Source organism: Aspergillus sydowii, assembly GCF_001890705.1.
Source record: "Aspergillus sydowii CBS 593.65 unplaced genomic scaffold ASPSYscaffold_1, whole genome shotgun sequence".
Taxonomy (NCBI): Eukaryota; Fungi; Ascomycota; class Eurotiomycetes; order Eurotiales; family Aspergillaceae; genus Aspergillus; species Aspergillus sydowii.
The window spans coordinates 2348044-2362630 of record NW_024467859.1 but is presented as its reverse complement, the minus strand read 5'-3'; the positions used below and the strand labels follow the sequence as shown (position 1 = coordinate 2362630).

The 14587-nt window shown below is 49.8% G+C and overlaps 7 protein-coding genes across 7 annotated transcripts; 2 read left to right on the top strand and 5 right to left on the bottom strand.

Annotated features, from left to right (window-relative positions):
• Window positions 1-283: 283 nt before the first annotated feature.
• On the bottom strand, window positions 284-682 carry ASPSYDRAFT_84161 (tetratricopeptide repeat protein; the record flags this gene model as incomplete). Its single annotated transcript, XM_040851309.1, has 1 exon — window positions 284-682. One exon carries the CDS (start codon window positions 680-682, stop codon window positions 284-286), a length of 399 nt encoding a protein of 132 aa, XP_040707943.1.
• A 389-nt stretch (window positions 683-1071) lies between these two features.
• ASPSYDRAFT_38822 (uncharacterized protein) lies at window positions 1072-3110 on the bottom strand. Its single transcript, XM_040845784.1, has 2 exons — window positions 2168-3110; window positions 1072-2107 (listed from the first exon to the last, which is right to left on the bottom strand). The coding sequence occupies exons 1-2, from the start codon at window positions 2651-2653 to the stop codon at window positions 1445-1447; spliced, it is 1149 nt and encodes a 382-aa protein (XP_040707942.1). The 5' UTR covers window positions 2654-3110; the 3' UTR covers window positions 1072-1444.
• Window positions 2850-4996, bottom strand: faeB-2 (putative feruloyl esterase). Its single transcript, XM_040844629.1, has 2 exons — window positions 4547-4996; window positions 2850-4491 (listed from the first exon to the last, which is right to left on the bottom strand). Exons 1-2 carry the CDS (start codon window positions 4881-4883, stop codon window positions 3242-3244), a joined length of 1587 nt encoding a protein of 528 aa, XP_040707941.1. The 5' UTR covers window positions 4884-4996; the 3' UTR covers window positions 2850-3241.
• A 1181-nt stretch (window positions 4997-6177) lies between these two features.
• On the bottom strand, window positions 6178-7946 carry ASPSYDRAFT_26156 (putative nuclear membrane fusion protein Kar5; the record flags this gene model as incomplete). Its single annotated transcript, XM_040844252.1, has 5 exons — window positions 6178-6534; window positions 6620-6676; window positions 6728-6949; window positions 7002-7813; window positions 7865-7946. The coding sequence occupies 5 exons, from the start codon at window positions 7944-7946 to the stop codon at window positions 6178-6180; spliced, it is 1530 nt and encodes a 509-aa protein (XP_040707940.1).
• Window positions 7947-8470: 524 nt separating this feature from the next.
• On the top strand, window positions 8471-9374 carry ASPSYDRAFT_84157 (mitochondrial 54S ribosomal protein uL6m; the record flags this gene model as incomplete). Its single annotated transcript, XM_040851308.1, has 3 exons — window positions 8471-8738; window positions 8825-8938; window positions 9001-9374. 3 exons carry the CDS (start codon window positions 8471-8473, stop codon window positions 9372-9374), a joined length of 756 nt encoding a protein of 251 aa, XP_040707939.1.
• Window positions 9375-9549: 175 nt separating this feature from the next.
• ASPSYDRAFT_138511 (3'(2'),5'-bisphosphate nucleotidase) lies at window positions 9550-10797 on the bottom strand (the record flags this gene model as incomplete). Its single annotated transcript, XM_040840849.1, has 1 exon — window positions 9550-10797. A coding segment is annotated over one exon (1248 nt), but the record flags the coding sequence as incomplete, so codon positions are not given.
• A 638-nt stretch (window positions 10798-11435) lies between these two features.
• Window positions 11436-14119, top strand: ASPSYDRAFT_53703 (uncharacterized protein; the record flags this gene model as incomplete). Its single annotated transcript, XM_040848732.1, has 5 exons — window positions 11436-11450; window positions 11572-11723; window positions 11773-12789; window positions 13199-13200; window positions 13467-14119. The coding sequence occupies 5 exons, from the start codon at window positions 11436-11438 to the stop codon at window positions 14117-14119; spliced, it is 1839 nt and encodes a 612-aa protein (XP_040707937.1).
• Between the last annotated feature and the right edge of the window lie 468 nt (window positions 14120-14587).

The window sequence follows — 14587 nt, the reverse complement described above, 5'->3', positions numbered from 1 at the left end:
GTGCTCCCTATGAAGCATACAATGATATGCGACAACTATCATCATTGCATTGTTTGGCCGGCGTTGTTCTTTTGTTGGGACTCGAGCGAAATGTACAAATACTGGAATTCACTCTCAAAGAATGTATTGCGTGACGCTTATCCTTGGTGTAATGGCAAAACCATGGATGTTTGAAGCCCATTGACAACTATCATTATCACTATTATTTATCCGGGATTGTTCTTGAACTAGGGCTTATATGGATTTTCCTTAGCTCGGCGAAACTCGTTTCGAGAGGTGTCGTTTAATCATTGATACCCATTTCTGCAGCATATCCACCATCCAGGTATATCTTGTCTGCCATAAGAAACCTTTCCCAAGCCGTGAAAACGCGAAAACTGCGCCTGCCACTGACAGGCCCCTTTTTCGTTTTGCGACTGACTGTTTGACCTGGGGAGGAAATTGTCTCCGCGCTGGACAGTTTCGCCTGAGCCTTGAAAAGATTTGCAAGATTGTCGGCTATCATGAGGGCTGACTTGTGGTCTGGACCGAGAACCTTCTTATAACCTGTTAATGCCCGTCCATACAAATGGCGGGCCACTAGCATTTCCCCTTCGCTACAGTAGATGTCTGCGAGGTTGTTTGCGGCAATCAGAGTTGATATGTTGTTGGGGCCAAGTAGATTCTCGAAGCTGTCTGGCATCTCTCACCAGCGTATTCCCTGATGCAATAAGTCCGTAATGTACAACTGGTACTCCGGTAGGGTCAGCGGGCTTGAGATGGCTCTCGCGGTATCACAGGAACCGCAGCTAGACGAATCCGAATCAACATGTTCATAATCAGCTGGGTATAAACAAGCATCCCCTGTCGTACGAACGAAAGCAGACTCTCCTTGGGAAGGCTTCGACGGTTCGCGAACGCCGTCAGGAAGACCAGATAGCGTCTGCACTGTCCGATGTGGCTTGCCTGCAGTTTAGAACGTCCCGTTAGGACGAACTGGTGTGGTTGGTTCAGCATTCGCGTGCGCTGGGAGGATCTACTCCGTAAGCAAGACTGAGTTTAGGCTGCAAGGAAGTGATGAACCATCAGAAGGCGCCCAATAAATTCAAATTAACGGGGATGCTAACCCGTAACAGTGTCGCCAATTTCGGCTCAGAATGTAATGGCAGTGCAGGTGGTAATAGAGTTGAAGAAGGCTCGATTATACTGATGGTTGCTTTTTTACAGTAACACAAACAATGGAAGCTGCTAATTTGCGCAAAAGTTGCCCGAGAAGTAAGAATATGTGGATTTATAGCAATTACGAGAAGTGTATATCTTTTGGTGGGGGGAATCAACAGAGAACCATGCAATACATCAATCATAAACGTAAAGAAGAAGGGGTATCCAAATCAGGTCTGGATTCAAAACAAAATATGGATAGAAAGTTTGCCAATGGAAGACTTTCGTATGATCCGGCCGCCAGCTACTCCCGATAGGCCTCGACTTGGTCGGCCCATGTCGCGCCAGAAATTGGTGATAAGGGCTTGGAATTTTTATCGGAGGCCGGCGTGGATTCAATCGTGTTGGGTTCTTTCTTCTCTCCGCCAGGGAGGGAAGGAAACTCTGCCTCGTTGCTGATCACCGGCGTAGGCGTCGCAGCTTTCTCTTGGGATGGTGTTTCAGATGTGCGATCCTGAGAGACACGACGGCCGCCACGACCGCGTCCACCTCTTCCACCACGCCCACGCCCACGCTGACCATGGGGTTGAGAAGCGTGGTCGTCCGGTGATTCCTCAGCCCACCGAGAACTTTCAAGGCCCTTTCTGGATACACCAGAAACACCACCGTGCATACCCCGTCGGAACTGGCCTCCTCCACCGCGCGAGCTGAGCTGTTCTTCCGGCTTATCAGCATCCCATTCCCTCCCGTTCAAGGCTTCAAGCTTTCGCAGTCGGTTTCGCTCTCTCTCGGTGTCCATTACCCGTCGGTTGGCTCGCTCCTCGCGTCGCTTCTTCTCTGCGACCTTCTCGCGCTCCATAAATGAAGCTTGGTCTGCCTCAGCACGCGCGTGTGCAGCGGCTACTTTGGCGGCGTTCTCGCGCGCAGCAGCAATGCGTTGGGATAGTTCTTCCTCTGTGAGTTTCGGCTATACAAGTGCCAGTGTTAGCGTCGTTGCTAAAATAGTATCAGGCATAGGTAGGCGTACCTTTTTTACTCCCCCGGTCGCGCTCCTATCCCCACGAACAGCCGGCACGCGCGGTGGCTCTGCTGCGCCAGCATCCTCTTGACCCGGCTCCTCCACCTTCTCAGCAGGCGTCTCGGCGGCATTTTCTTCTCCATTCCGAGCCTCAGGTTCCGCAGATCCCTCGTCAGATTTGTTCTTCGGCCCTTCCGACCGCTTCGGCCCAGACTCACGCGCTCCTCGCCCACCGCGCCCTCCTCTCCCTCTCCCGCGTCCCCGCCGTTCACCTCCCCGCGATCGCGGCGCGCTATCATTATAAGCAAGCGTCGTTTCAGGCTCCCGATCCACGACCGGGGGAGCAGCGGCAGCGGTCCCCGGCTCCGCAGCTACAACCTGAGGCTCTGGCTGAGGATGTTGTTCCTCCGGCTCAACGGGGATGATCTCATCGTCGAATAGATCGTCAGCGCCTCGCGTTTGCGCGAACTCGTCCAGACCGGGGATGTCGGCCATCTTCTATTGTGATTTGGTGGTTTCGCTCGTTCCAGGGTCTTTGTTCTCCTGCACAACGTATCGTGGCGGGCGATTGTTGGATGAGATTGGCGATTGTTTCCAGTTGGCAGTCGCGGGTCTCTGCTTGACTCGCTCCGCGGCCCTTGCGCCGCGGGGCGACGGGACCAATGATAGTGGCCCGTGGGTATTTGTGGGTGGGTCTTAGTGAATCTTGGCTCTATCCATAAATTTGTACAGTACAAGATATGGTGAATAACTAATGCAAGGCTGAATATTTTGGGTCTCTGGGTTTGTGGGCGTATAACATATATTGGGCTGGGCTGCGCGTCAGATATTACAGTGCAACTAGAGGATGACCGGGAACCACATATTGCCGAGCTGCATACAAAGACGATATATGCCCAAACATTTCCTTATCGCAATGACTCAGTTTTTTTTTTTTTTTTTTTTTTTTTTTCACCATTTAACTTGGTATTTAGACAATAAGTACGGAAACTGCGGGAAGACATAGGCAAATCGGCAGCTTTCTTTATTCACAAATTGTAGGCCTATTTACTGGTTGAGTGGTATATACAATTAATTATCCCTTCAGGGTAAAATGCACTCCCATGCATTCTCATCAGTGTAATTACCGGGTCCCTTGAACACATTCCTGTGAGGGAATCGGCAGTGCTTGCGGTGATATTTCACAGAAGACCCAGCCCCATCGGTAAAACTGGCTCCTCGGACCGTTTCTGGAGGGATACCCTCTTCAACCCATTGCACCATCGCCATGAGCACATTGTCCTCAGGTTCAGTGCTACCTGAATATCCATCAGCCAGGTTCCCAATGCCATACGCACCATCACCATCAGAGCAATGCGCCATCCCACTGATCTGGAAGAACCGATAGAACTCATCCAGCTGGTTCGGCTTCAGCCCCATGGTCTTCTGAAGACGGTCGTAGTAAAACTTGGAGTTATCTGAGCTGATCAACTGGTCCTGGAGTCCATGGTAGGTGAGAAGCTTGGTGCCCGCGTCGCGGAGAGCAGACAGATCTGCGTTCCATGTGGCAATGTTGTATGGGTTCTGCTTTATGGCTGCCTCGGCGTCCTTGACGTTCCACGTTGTTGGGTCCCAGTTAGGGTCACTGTAGACCACATATTTCCACCAATCACTGCTGTATTTGAATGGCTCGCCAGTGTACACAGCGGGTGCAGCAAAAACTTCAGAACCCGGTTGCATCCGCGGGTAAATAAGCGATCCATTCGAGCTCAACAGTGGAGACAAAATCTGGTGCACTGTGTTGACTTGGGCAGCAGTAAGGCACTTGTCTGAGGCTGATCCAGACTTGCAGAGAATTGTGGTAACGTTTGGATGGCAGAGATCGGTATCCTCAATGATACCGTCCTTCGCTCCGTCTAGACCATCACACTGGCGTATGATTTCGTCGTGCACTAAACTCCACTTATCAACTGACAGAAAGGTGGCTGATCCTTCGGGGCCCGTAATCGGATAGATATTCCCACTAAAGGACAGCAGGCCGTTCCAGTTGAACGCAGGTGCACCCGCAACAATGCCATCTAGCTCATCTGGGAAATCCTGTGCAAGCTTCATACCCTGTCGTCCTCCCGTCGAGCAGCCCAAGTAGTATGATTTGTCGAACCCTTCATCATAGAAGAGCTTTGTGACCTGTTTTCCAACAACGATCCCGGTGTGGACCGAGCGGTATACAAAGTCCTCCAACACTTCAGGTGCCTTGTAGAATGGCTCTCCAGAGGTTCCATTGTGGCCGTTATTCGCCCCGACGGTTGCAAATCCCAGGCCCGTAGTATACGCAAGATCATCGTACTGGATGCCTACAATATTGAGTCAGTTGTAAGTTTTACAATGAGATGCACAGGTCAAACGCACAGCCACCAAGTCCTCCATTCCCAGTACTCAGGAAGCGACCAGTATAGTCTCTGGGGAGCCACGCCTCGAGCGTGATTTCGCTTGCATTGGATGTCGCAACGGCCATTGCAACCCGACACATGTCGGCCGAGACTGGTTGTGATTTTTGGTCGCAGGATTTGACATTGTCCGCCAACGACACATTAGTGCCCCCGGCGACATAGTTGGCTAGGTTCACCTTGACGTTTGGAATGTCAACCTTGGCTGCGAAGCTCTCGCACCGGGATCGGAATTGGTCCTGTGCGAGGACCGTAGAGCCCAGGGTCAATATGGGCAGCAGAAGGCGGCTGGGGCCCATCTTGAAAAAGTTATACTATTTCTTGAGAAGGTTCGTTAATAACCGTTATAATAAAAGCTGGGCGAAATCTTTCTGGGTGGGGAGGGCGGAGCTCCATGATTTATGTACCATTTCTCCCCGGATACCAAGGATATCCAGGTACCGATATACGGTGTACATCATTCCTCATTAGTATTTTGAAGCGGCACTGCTCGGGTTTCCGACATCCGAAGGGCGCGTATCCGAAGTTATACCGTATGTATTATTGGCAGTGGATCACAGCTTCCATAAGAGCATAAAGTTAAAAGCAGTGACGCACGAGTGGGAACGGATAATATTCGGGTATCAAAACAGGAAAACCATGGAAAATCCGACTGGGACGGGGGATCGACATTCCGTTTACTTTGGATGGCCGAGCTGGAGCTTCTCCAATAACAATAATAATCCTTGTGAGTTGTGAAGCGACGGGGATACGACATTCGAAGCTGGCGAAGGATCTAGGGATCGCCGTGTTCATTCCCCGCATATGTACTCGGCGTTAATATATCAGGGTGGGGAACAGTTGGAGTAACGTCCTGCAGCTGCTGGCCTGGTATCTGGAGTCGGCAGTTCACAAGAAGCTTCTTGAGCTGGATAAGCATAATTAAGCTCGTCAATCATCGGACAGAAGGGAAACGAGCCGCCGAAAATCGTCAGTCGCCGCAGCTATTTGCAGGTCTGTTGGAGCGTCGAAATATGTTAAGAGGTATGCAGAGTGGAACTTACTCCGGAGTACCCGAGAGAAAACACGCAATGCCTGGAATGGGGTGAAGAACACACGCCGAGGTTCACCTCCAGGCCCAAGGCCTTCTCTGCCGACCTCTAGTCCCGGGGTGTTTCTGAGTTGCAGACAGCCCGCTAATGAGCAGGGATGCGTATAGCGCTAACGTTTGGACAAATGTCAATCAAGCAGGAAGAATCGAAACTCGAGATTACATACCAATAATAATGATGACAAAGTGGATTCGATTCTGATAACCCCGGATTAACAGCTCATGATAAAGACGCTAGTCAACTATAAATAAGTTGGATTAGGGCAAGAACCCGGGCAACCGACGGCCGGCTTGAAGTATAATACGATAGTCACTCGTCATAGAAAAACAAAAAATAAATAAATAAAAAAGAAGAAGGAGAAGACGTAAATCAATAAATAAAAGCAATTGTAACTACGCACAGAGTAGTTCATAGTGAAAGGAATTAATTGGGGTATCAGTAAAAACGACGGGGCAGCTGTTCACTTAAAGTCATCAAAGTATTCCGTTGGCTGCATGACGAATCATGTTAGCAAATTTCCTGTGACTGGATCGGGTGGTGGGCTTGCCATACAAACACAAATAAGCACTAGCATTGCAGCTGAGCGAATGTTGCGGTCTGACTGTGAAACGATGGTCCATAAAGCCCCAGGGATTATCCAGGCAGTGTGATGCCCAAGAAGCCCACCGAATATCGAAGATTCTCGCCATTTCATTGACGCGTCAAGGGTTGTTTGCAAGTTGGCTGCTGTTGATGCCGTCTGGTCGAGAATTCCTTTGGAGATTCGAATGTCGGTTTGTAACTCCTCTTGTGCTTGGGCTTGTGCCGCGGCAATTTCGTACTGCCTTTCCTGGATTTTGCCCAAGCTGTCAACTCTAAGCTGAAACTCTTCAAGAGACAACCCAATACTACTAAGGCGCTTCTCAAGTTAGAACCGGTGATTGTAATAAAGGAGGAGAGCAAACCTCGGAGAAACTCTCTTCTTTCTCGATTATATCTCCCATCCTCATGTACAGCCATTCCTAGTACGTAGGTCAAAAATGGCTAGCTATCTACTGAGAAAATGGACTTACCAAGGAAGAATCAAGTGTTCCCATACTTTTACTGAGTCTACTCATATCATCCCTTGCAATGGCTTGAAGTTTTGACCTCAGCGATAATGCTAGCTCATCTTGAGTGTCAGCATTCCGCCGCTGGGTCAGGGCGATTTGCTCGTTCCGCAGGAGTGATTCATTATGCATATACTGTAGTATGTTCCGCAGAGAGATGGCCTCACTTGACGAGTTTTCAAGGTCCTATACTCATATTAGTTGTATGTCCGCTAGGCGCGAATGGGGTTAATCTAACCGTTTGGATCTCTGAGAAGCCAACGTGGATGGCGTTCAGAACTGAAGAGATAGACTCCGTAAACGAGGCAAAACGCGTCTCTATTTTGTGAGACATCCTTATCACTAGTGATGATGTTGATTCTTCCATCTCTCGTAGCGCCTCATTTCTTAGAAGCTCAGTTGATCGCATAAAAGCCCTACCCCTGGCGGACTCTTCAATCGCAACCCGTAACGCTTCCAGAAGGCCATCGCTCAGCTTAGTGGAACTCTGGAGGATAGTATTGTATGTCGCCAGGATGTCCTCCTTCTCGATCTCGCTTCTCGAGGCATGGCAGATGACCATCGCATTTTGTTTACTATTGCTATATGATGTCCACCACTGAGGGCGCGATTCTAATGACCTGAGACACGGTCCCAACTCTTCTTTTCGCCCAGGATCATCGTCGCTAACTTTCGTATTGTGCTTGGTATAGAAGCTGAAGCGTGCTTTTTTGGGTGCCGGCGAAACGTTCATCGGCTGGCACGGTGAAGGAATGGATATCCCAGCCCCGCTAATCTCGCATATCGCCAGCCTCGCTGCGTACAAAGATCGGACATATTCTAGAGCCAGGTATATATCAGAATCCGTCGGGGTTCCAAGGTTGCGCCCGATAGATTTGCAGGATGTAACGAGCTTTGTAGCAGCGAGTTTGTTACAGGATGAAGATGAGTTGATAGATTCGAGTAGTTTGAGCGCCTCGCTGAATATGCCATCATGTTTCTGGGTCTTAGAGTTGAGAAATGAGACCAAGTCAAGGTCTTCATTGAGATTGTGAATCTGCGTCGGGACCACTGGTCTATTGTGAGTATTTTACTAAGAAGTTCGACCTATGGGTAACTCACCGTCCACTTCAGTATCTGCACACACAAAGTTTGAAACGAAAGGAATATATAGGAACAGTATCGGCAAGCCCAGAATCTTCATTGTGACAAGTCGAAGTCTTCGGTAGTATAAGAGAAACCACGCACAGTGCAGAATAATGATAGTATGAGTGAAGGAAGCAGGTAATTTAGGATTAAGTGTGATTGAATTTGAATTGAAACAGAGACCAGGGATGTTAACGAGAAACTATGATGAGGATGAGAGAAGATGTCAAATGATCATTGTGCGAAAGTGAGCGCTGGAGCTTTAGCCAGGAGATATAATGAGAGAAACAGAAGGATCCGAAAGTAATAATGACCAACAAGCTCCTCCAGGCACAAACCGAATTAAGGAAATAAAAAAACACTGTAGGTTTTGGTCAGACAACTATTTTCCTTTATCAATTTTTTCTATTCCAGGCAGGTTACTTGGTCAAAACTTCGCATTTCTCACGGATCTATACAGACACAAGTCACGTGCGTTAAACACGCTAACCGTGTTTGGATCGGGGATGCTGTTGGACAAAATCCCGTCCGCATCGGAGATCAAAGTGCTTCGCCAACAAAAGACCACAACATCACCTCACCATGACGAGTTTCCTCCCACAAAGCTGCGTCAGGCAGCTAGCACGGAGTCCTTTGTCGAAGAGAACACCACTTTACCCTTCCTCCTTGCTCCGCTCCCAACCGACACAGTACTTTTCGACTACACCCCGAGTCCAATCTCGAGTCGGCGGTGCTCCAGTCTCAGTACCCCCAGAAGTCTCCTTAAAATTCATCGATCTACCTCAGACTACGGCCCGGGGGACATCTCAGGACCAAGCGAAAACCGCAATTGAAGTCACCGGACCTTTGGGTGAGTTCCGTCGCTTGTCCTGTTTTTCCCTTTTTTTACCCCATTCCCTTGACGGAGACGAGTCTAACATTACTGTCGCGTGGCAGGTCAATTAACACTGAACATCCCTCCTTTTCTCAAAGTTGCCCACGATGAAAGCCTCCAAAAAGCAACGATCGAAGTCGAAGACAGGGAAGTTGCGCATCAGCGTGCTATGTGGGGTGTGTATTCTCCCTCTGATCGAAGTGGAATGAACGCTTTTCTGACAGCCCTGGCGGTATAGGAACCACACGATCCCATTTACAAAACTGCATCCTCGGAGTCTCGGAAGGCCATATCTGCATTCTGAGTTTGGTTGGTGTCGGCTACAGAGCTAGCATCGAACCAACAGCGACCACCGTTCAGGCTCAATACCCCGGTCAACAGTTCGTTTCTCTCAAGGCCGGATACTCACACCCAATTGAATTGGGGATTCCGCAAGGCGTTAAGGCAAGCACGCCCCAGCCGACACGTATTCTTCTGCAGGGCAGTGACAAGCAAGTTGTAACACAATTTGCGGCGGAGATCCGAGAGTGGCGTAAGCCAGAGCCTTACAAGGGCAAGGGTATCTTCCTCAATGGAGAGACGATCAAACTGAAGGCAAAGAAGATTCGATAAACGCATCTACGTTTTGTGAGCGGAATGTCGGCTATGGTTTCTGTGTATTTATATCCAAGCGCCTTTCTTTGTGTTGGCGAAGGTTGCTATATCCATGTACTTTTATAGAAGATTCGATCCCATGCATCCTCCAGACATTTCATTCTTCGTTATATTCGCATTGATCGGCCTGCGTTCAGAGCTTCAAAACCTTCTTGACGGCGCCGATGACTTCGTCTTGGATGGCCTTAGGAGCAGCCACGACTCCCTTGTTGGCAGCCAAGGTTCTGCCCTTGCTGAAGTCCAGCGTCTGACCATATATATCAGTCACTTGACCGCCGGCCTCTCTAACAATGAGGTCACCAGCAGCGTGATCCCAAATCTTCTCCTGGTAGTCCTTTTTGACAGGTAGTCGGAGATAGATATCACCTGCTCCACGTGCAATCGAGCAATACTTGGCCTGCGAATCTAGTCGCACGCTAGGGGAGGTAATTCCGAGAAGCTGGGCGACAGCGGCATTGTCACCCTGAGCAGAGTGTCCAGCCTCTACTCCCTCGCAGAAAACAGCCTGAGAAATATCAGGAACAGGGCGCATGGAGATAGACTTGCTTTCAGCAAGAGCACCATCCTTTAGGGGTCTGCTGATCGATCCGAGGCCTTTGATGGCTGCGAAGAGCACACCGTTGCCTGCCCCACTGTTCTGGTCGACACCGATCGAAGCAGAAATGGTAGCAGCGTCATCCACTGGAAGATTGGGGCAACCGATAGCGCCAACCTTTACATCACCATCCTCTAACAGACCGAGGCAGACAGCGTACTGACCGCCTCGGAGGAATCCCTTGGTACCGTCAATGGGATCCAGAGCCCAGATACGACCCTTGGGACCACCGGCACTCTTTCCCTGATCGATGATGTCCAGCATACTCTCTTCACTTGATAAGACACCACCAAGAATCTCGTTGCTCTCAGCGTCCTCCAACTTTACGTCCTTGACCAGTCTCCAGATCTCGGCGCTCAAGGCCTTATCTTCGCGGAGACTGCTGGCCTCTTCTTCGGCGACAATTTCATCGTTGGGGAAGTTCTTGCGAATTGCCTGGATAATCAGGGCCTGGGCTCCGAAATCGCCAATAGTAACGGGTGACTTGTCGTCTTTTGATACAGTGCCCTTGGCCTTCTCGTTGAATACCTTCTGTGTGAGGATAGTTGCACGCTGAACGGCGAGCTCGGCGATGTAGCGTTCACGTTCGTAGGACATGGTTGCGACGTGGGATGATGGCTGTGGTGAGATCGTGAATTGAGGGGTAGGAGAGAAGTTATAGGCGAAACGTGGACGATATTTCAGGAGGACACCGGCTCCCAATACAAGAGTGGAGCAGAGCACGACGCGGGAGAAGAATGGGAGACGGGGCTTGCAAGTGGAGGAAGGATCGGCTTGCTTTGAAGACTAAAGACGCATTGGATGCCACACGGGGGTGCACTAGGTACTGTATTGCCGGCTGTCGAATCGCGGAAGCGCCTTCGTCTGCTAATTGAACCTTCTAATATCGTCCAGCAACCTTGAGCCTTGGGGGGAATGTCCAGAGAGCGGAGGGCCAAGTAGCATAGGTTGATGCGGTTAGTATAATCTCCCCGCACTAAGCCTGTTTGGGTAGGGCGTCGAGGGGCAACGGTCACGAGCCATGACGTGGGAGGCAGACACCGGACACCAGAGTCTGTTACTTTCTTCGGCTGCACTGGTTGCCCTCCGGATAAATAAATTTGTGCCTGCTTCCTCTACACAGTCTCTCCGTCGCAAGGCAATATCACATCGTCATCTCGACAGGGCGCAATATACTCCAGATCCGCAGTGGAACTTACCACGGCAGTGCCACCTGCCGTGATACAAAGGGGCTTTCATTTCCGGGACAAGGCACCTGACCACATTTCAACTCCGGCTGCACTGAACGACTGGGTATTTCTCATTACTAAAAAAAATCCGCAATTCTTGTATGGATTTGTGACCAGCGACCTATGCGCATGAGTACACGAACACTGTGTTTGGGTCAACATCGGAAATAGTTTCCACAGCGGAGGAATACCGTCATGTTCCACTCCTCGGTGAGTTGCTTGGAACTCTGCATGGAACTGCATGCCTATATTGTATACCAGTGTGGTGCATCGAACTGCCATGTCTATTCGCCCGGCTGGACTCCAGGCATGCTGACTCGCCACTCTCTAGAAACCATATTCGGCCGTTACGGTACAAATAGAGGTTCTTACCAGCGAACAATATGAGGTGGAAGACTCGAGCGGTATTGTCGATCTTATTGAGGCCATCCGTATACAAGCCAGCGGCCCTACAGAGGCCTCCCGCGCTCTGCGCAAGAAGCTGTCAGTCCTTCTCCCCGGCAGACTCGCTAAATCGCTAATATTTGCCTAGGAAATATGGCAACATTCACCGTCAGTTACGAGCCCTTACGATCCTTGATTTCTTAATCCAAAATGCGGGTGATCGCTTCCACCGGGAATTCGCGGACGAGCCATTGCTGGAACGATTGCGAATTGCCGCTACGGATTCAGTTTCCGACCCCTTGGTGAAAGAGAAATGCAAGCAGCTGTTTGGACAATGGGCTGTTTCATATAAAGGTACTCCCGGAATGGAACGGATTGCTGGATTATACAAGCAACTCCCGAAGCGGAAGCAACCAGCGAACCAGGCGAAGGCCAAGGTTCTACGCGACTCGGATAAGCCATCTGGCCCTCAAATCGGACACTCGGTATCAGTTTCTGCTGGTAACGGGCCTGCAACCGTACTCAGCAGCCCAAAACACAAGAGTTCAGCCAGCAAAGCACTGAAGAAGGAGAAAAGGGAAAAGAAGCTGCACAGCCGTTCGTTCAACTTCGAAAAAGAGAAGCCGGAAATGCTTCAGACTTTAGCTTCCTCCTCAGTTGCTAGTACAAATCTTCTTAATGCTCTCAAACGTGTGAATCGAGAAACGCACCGGGTGAGCGAAGATGCAGAGGTACTGAACAGATTCGAGACTTGCAAGCAATTGCGGCGCCAGATTCTGCGATACATTCAACATGTTGAGAGTGAGGAATACCTGGGCAGTCTAATTCACTCGAACGAGGAGTTGGTTTCAGCCTTGATGGCATTCGAAGTTCTGGACAAGAGCTTGGACTACGACAGTGATAGCGACCAAGATGTTCTCGAGAGCGGTTGGACTCCTGATCATGAAGTTAACGAGTCCTTTGCTGGGCTGGCTATCAACCCTCCCAAACCGCCTCGCCCTAATCGACCATTGAGTGTCGCGGTGCCTTCATCCTCCACACACAGACCAATGTACTCTAGCGAGAGTGAATCAGACTTCGAGCCTGATGACGATGACGAGGACAATCCGTTTGGGGACAGAAATGCGATTTTGACGCCTGCGGTAGACACCTTTGGCCGAACTGTGTAAGAGAAACCCTAAAGCCTGAAGCTTTCCAGTCTAACAACTTTCTAGCAAGGAAGTTTAGAGTATTCGATTTCCCAGTTCTAGCGGCGTATCCTGTCGTCCCCATCATTGATACGTTCTGTATTTCGGCTGCAGCCTAGTATGGATGACACGCACATGATGCCTAGTCCGTTGTCTGATCTTTCCACTTTATCGCGGGCCAATATACGCACACATCCGCAACCTCATGTTATGCCTTATAGTATACTACCTCATCCAACGAGTACTGCCACTACCGGCCCAGCATCATTTCCTTTTTACGATACTATGAATATGACGGAACTATGATCGTTATACCCCTGAAGCCGGACCCCGACACCCTTAAGCGAACCTTGAAAAGGGAATACTATTATAAGACCGTTCTATCAGTCGTCAAGCTCACTGATTATAATGTAGTCTTCGCGAAAATTTAGATATTCCAAATAAATCCCTTCTACATACACTAACCGTATTTGGCAATGAGCTCGCTGGATGTCCAGGTGAAATTAGTCATCCCAGCATCATCATTCTTCTCGACAAAGCTCTCCGACAGCAACAAACACAACAACAACCACTAACCACGATATGGCCCTACGTGCTTAGTATAACACCCATAACCTCATACTATTTCCTGCAAACAACGCCACCCGAACTGCAGGGGTTCTTCGACGTACCATGCCCGACTCTCCCCGCGAGGAGCGCCGGCGCTCACGCTCGCCGCCTCGTCGTCCAAAAGCCCACGGAGGCTTTCGTTGGAAAGACAAGCGCAGCGCAAACAACGACACTCAAAATGAAGGCGATGCACGCCTAGAGCGGGGCTATCGGAATCGCTCGCCCCGAAGACCGTACGATCGAGACCGAGAACGTGATCGTGATCGGGGTCACGACCGGTACAGAAGTGACTATCAAGACCGAGAACGGGGTGGAGATCGGGACCGCAGCGATTACCGCGACAGCCGTGACCGTGACCGTGACCGTGACCGTGACCGTGACCGTGACCGTGACCAGCGCCCCAAAGAAAAGAAAGAAAAGAAGGAGAAAAAGCCTAAGCCCGCGCCCGTCGGCGGCGGCGAAGCAATGATCATCGTGCACGTCAACGACCGTTTAGGAACGAAGGCTGCGATCCCTTGTCTGCCCTCCGATACGATAGGGAACTTCAAGGCCCTTGTCGCTGCGCATATTGGACGTGAACCGCATGAGATCTTGCTTAAAAGACAAGGGGAGCGGCCGTTTAAGGATTTTATTTCGTTGGCGGATTATAGTATTGGGAATGGAGTGCAGTTGGATTTGGAGGTCGGAACTGGGGATTAAGGATCTTTGTTTTTTTTCGCTGAATTTTGGTTTGGGAAAAGAGGAGCGGGGAGAGATCCTGGATTTGTTCGTGAACTGCTCGCGGCGACTAAGGCCATATGGTTTCAAATGAAGTATGAGGGAATATACTGCTTTCCGCTACGATGTTGACACTACAATATTTCGATCCGACGGTAGGCGATGGAGCCCTGGCCAGGTTGTTGCTGATATAAATGGATTGTGCCCGGTATCATATTTACGATGGAGACGCTATGATGCAATATCTTCATTTTAATACAATGTGCTCATGTATAATATATACCCAATGAAAAAATATCCTCGACTCCATATCTGCAAATATAGGCAGTAGAAAAGAACCTTGAATGTACCAACGCCGACAAGGTGGGTATTATATGTAAGCATAGCCAGTCATCTCATTATCATTAGCCAGGGGAAAGGTAGAAAGGAAGGGGAAATAAGAGAAAGAAA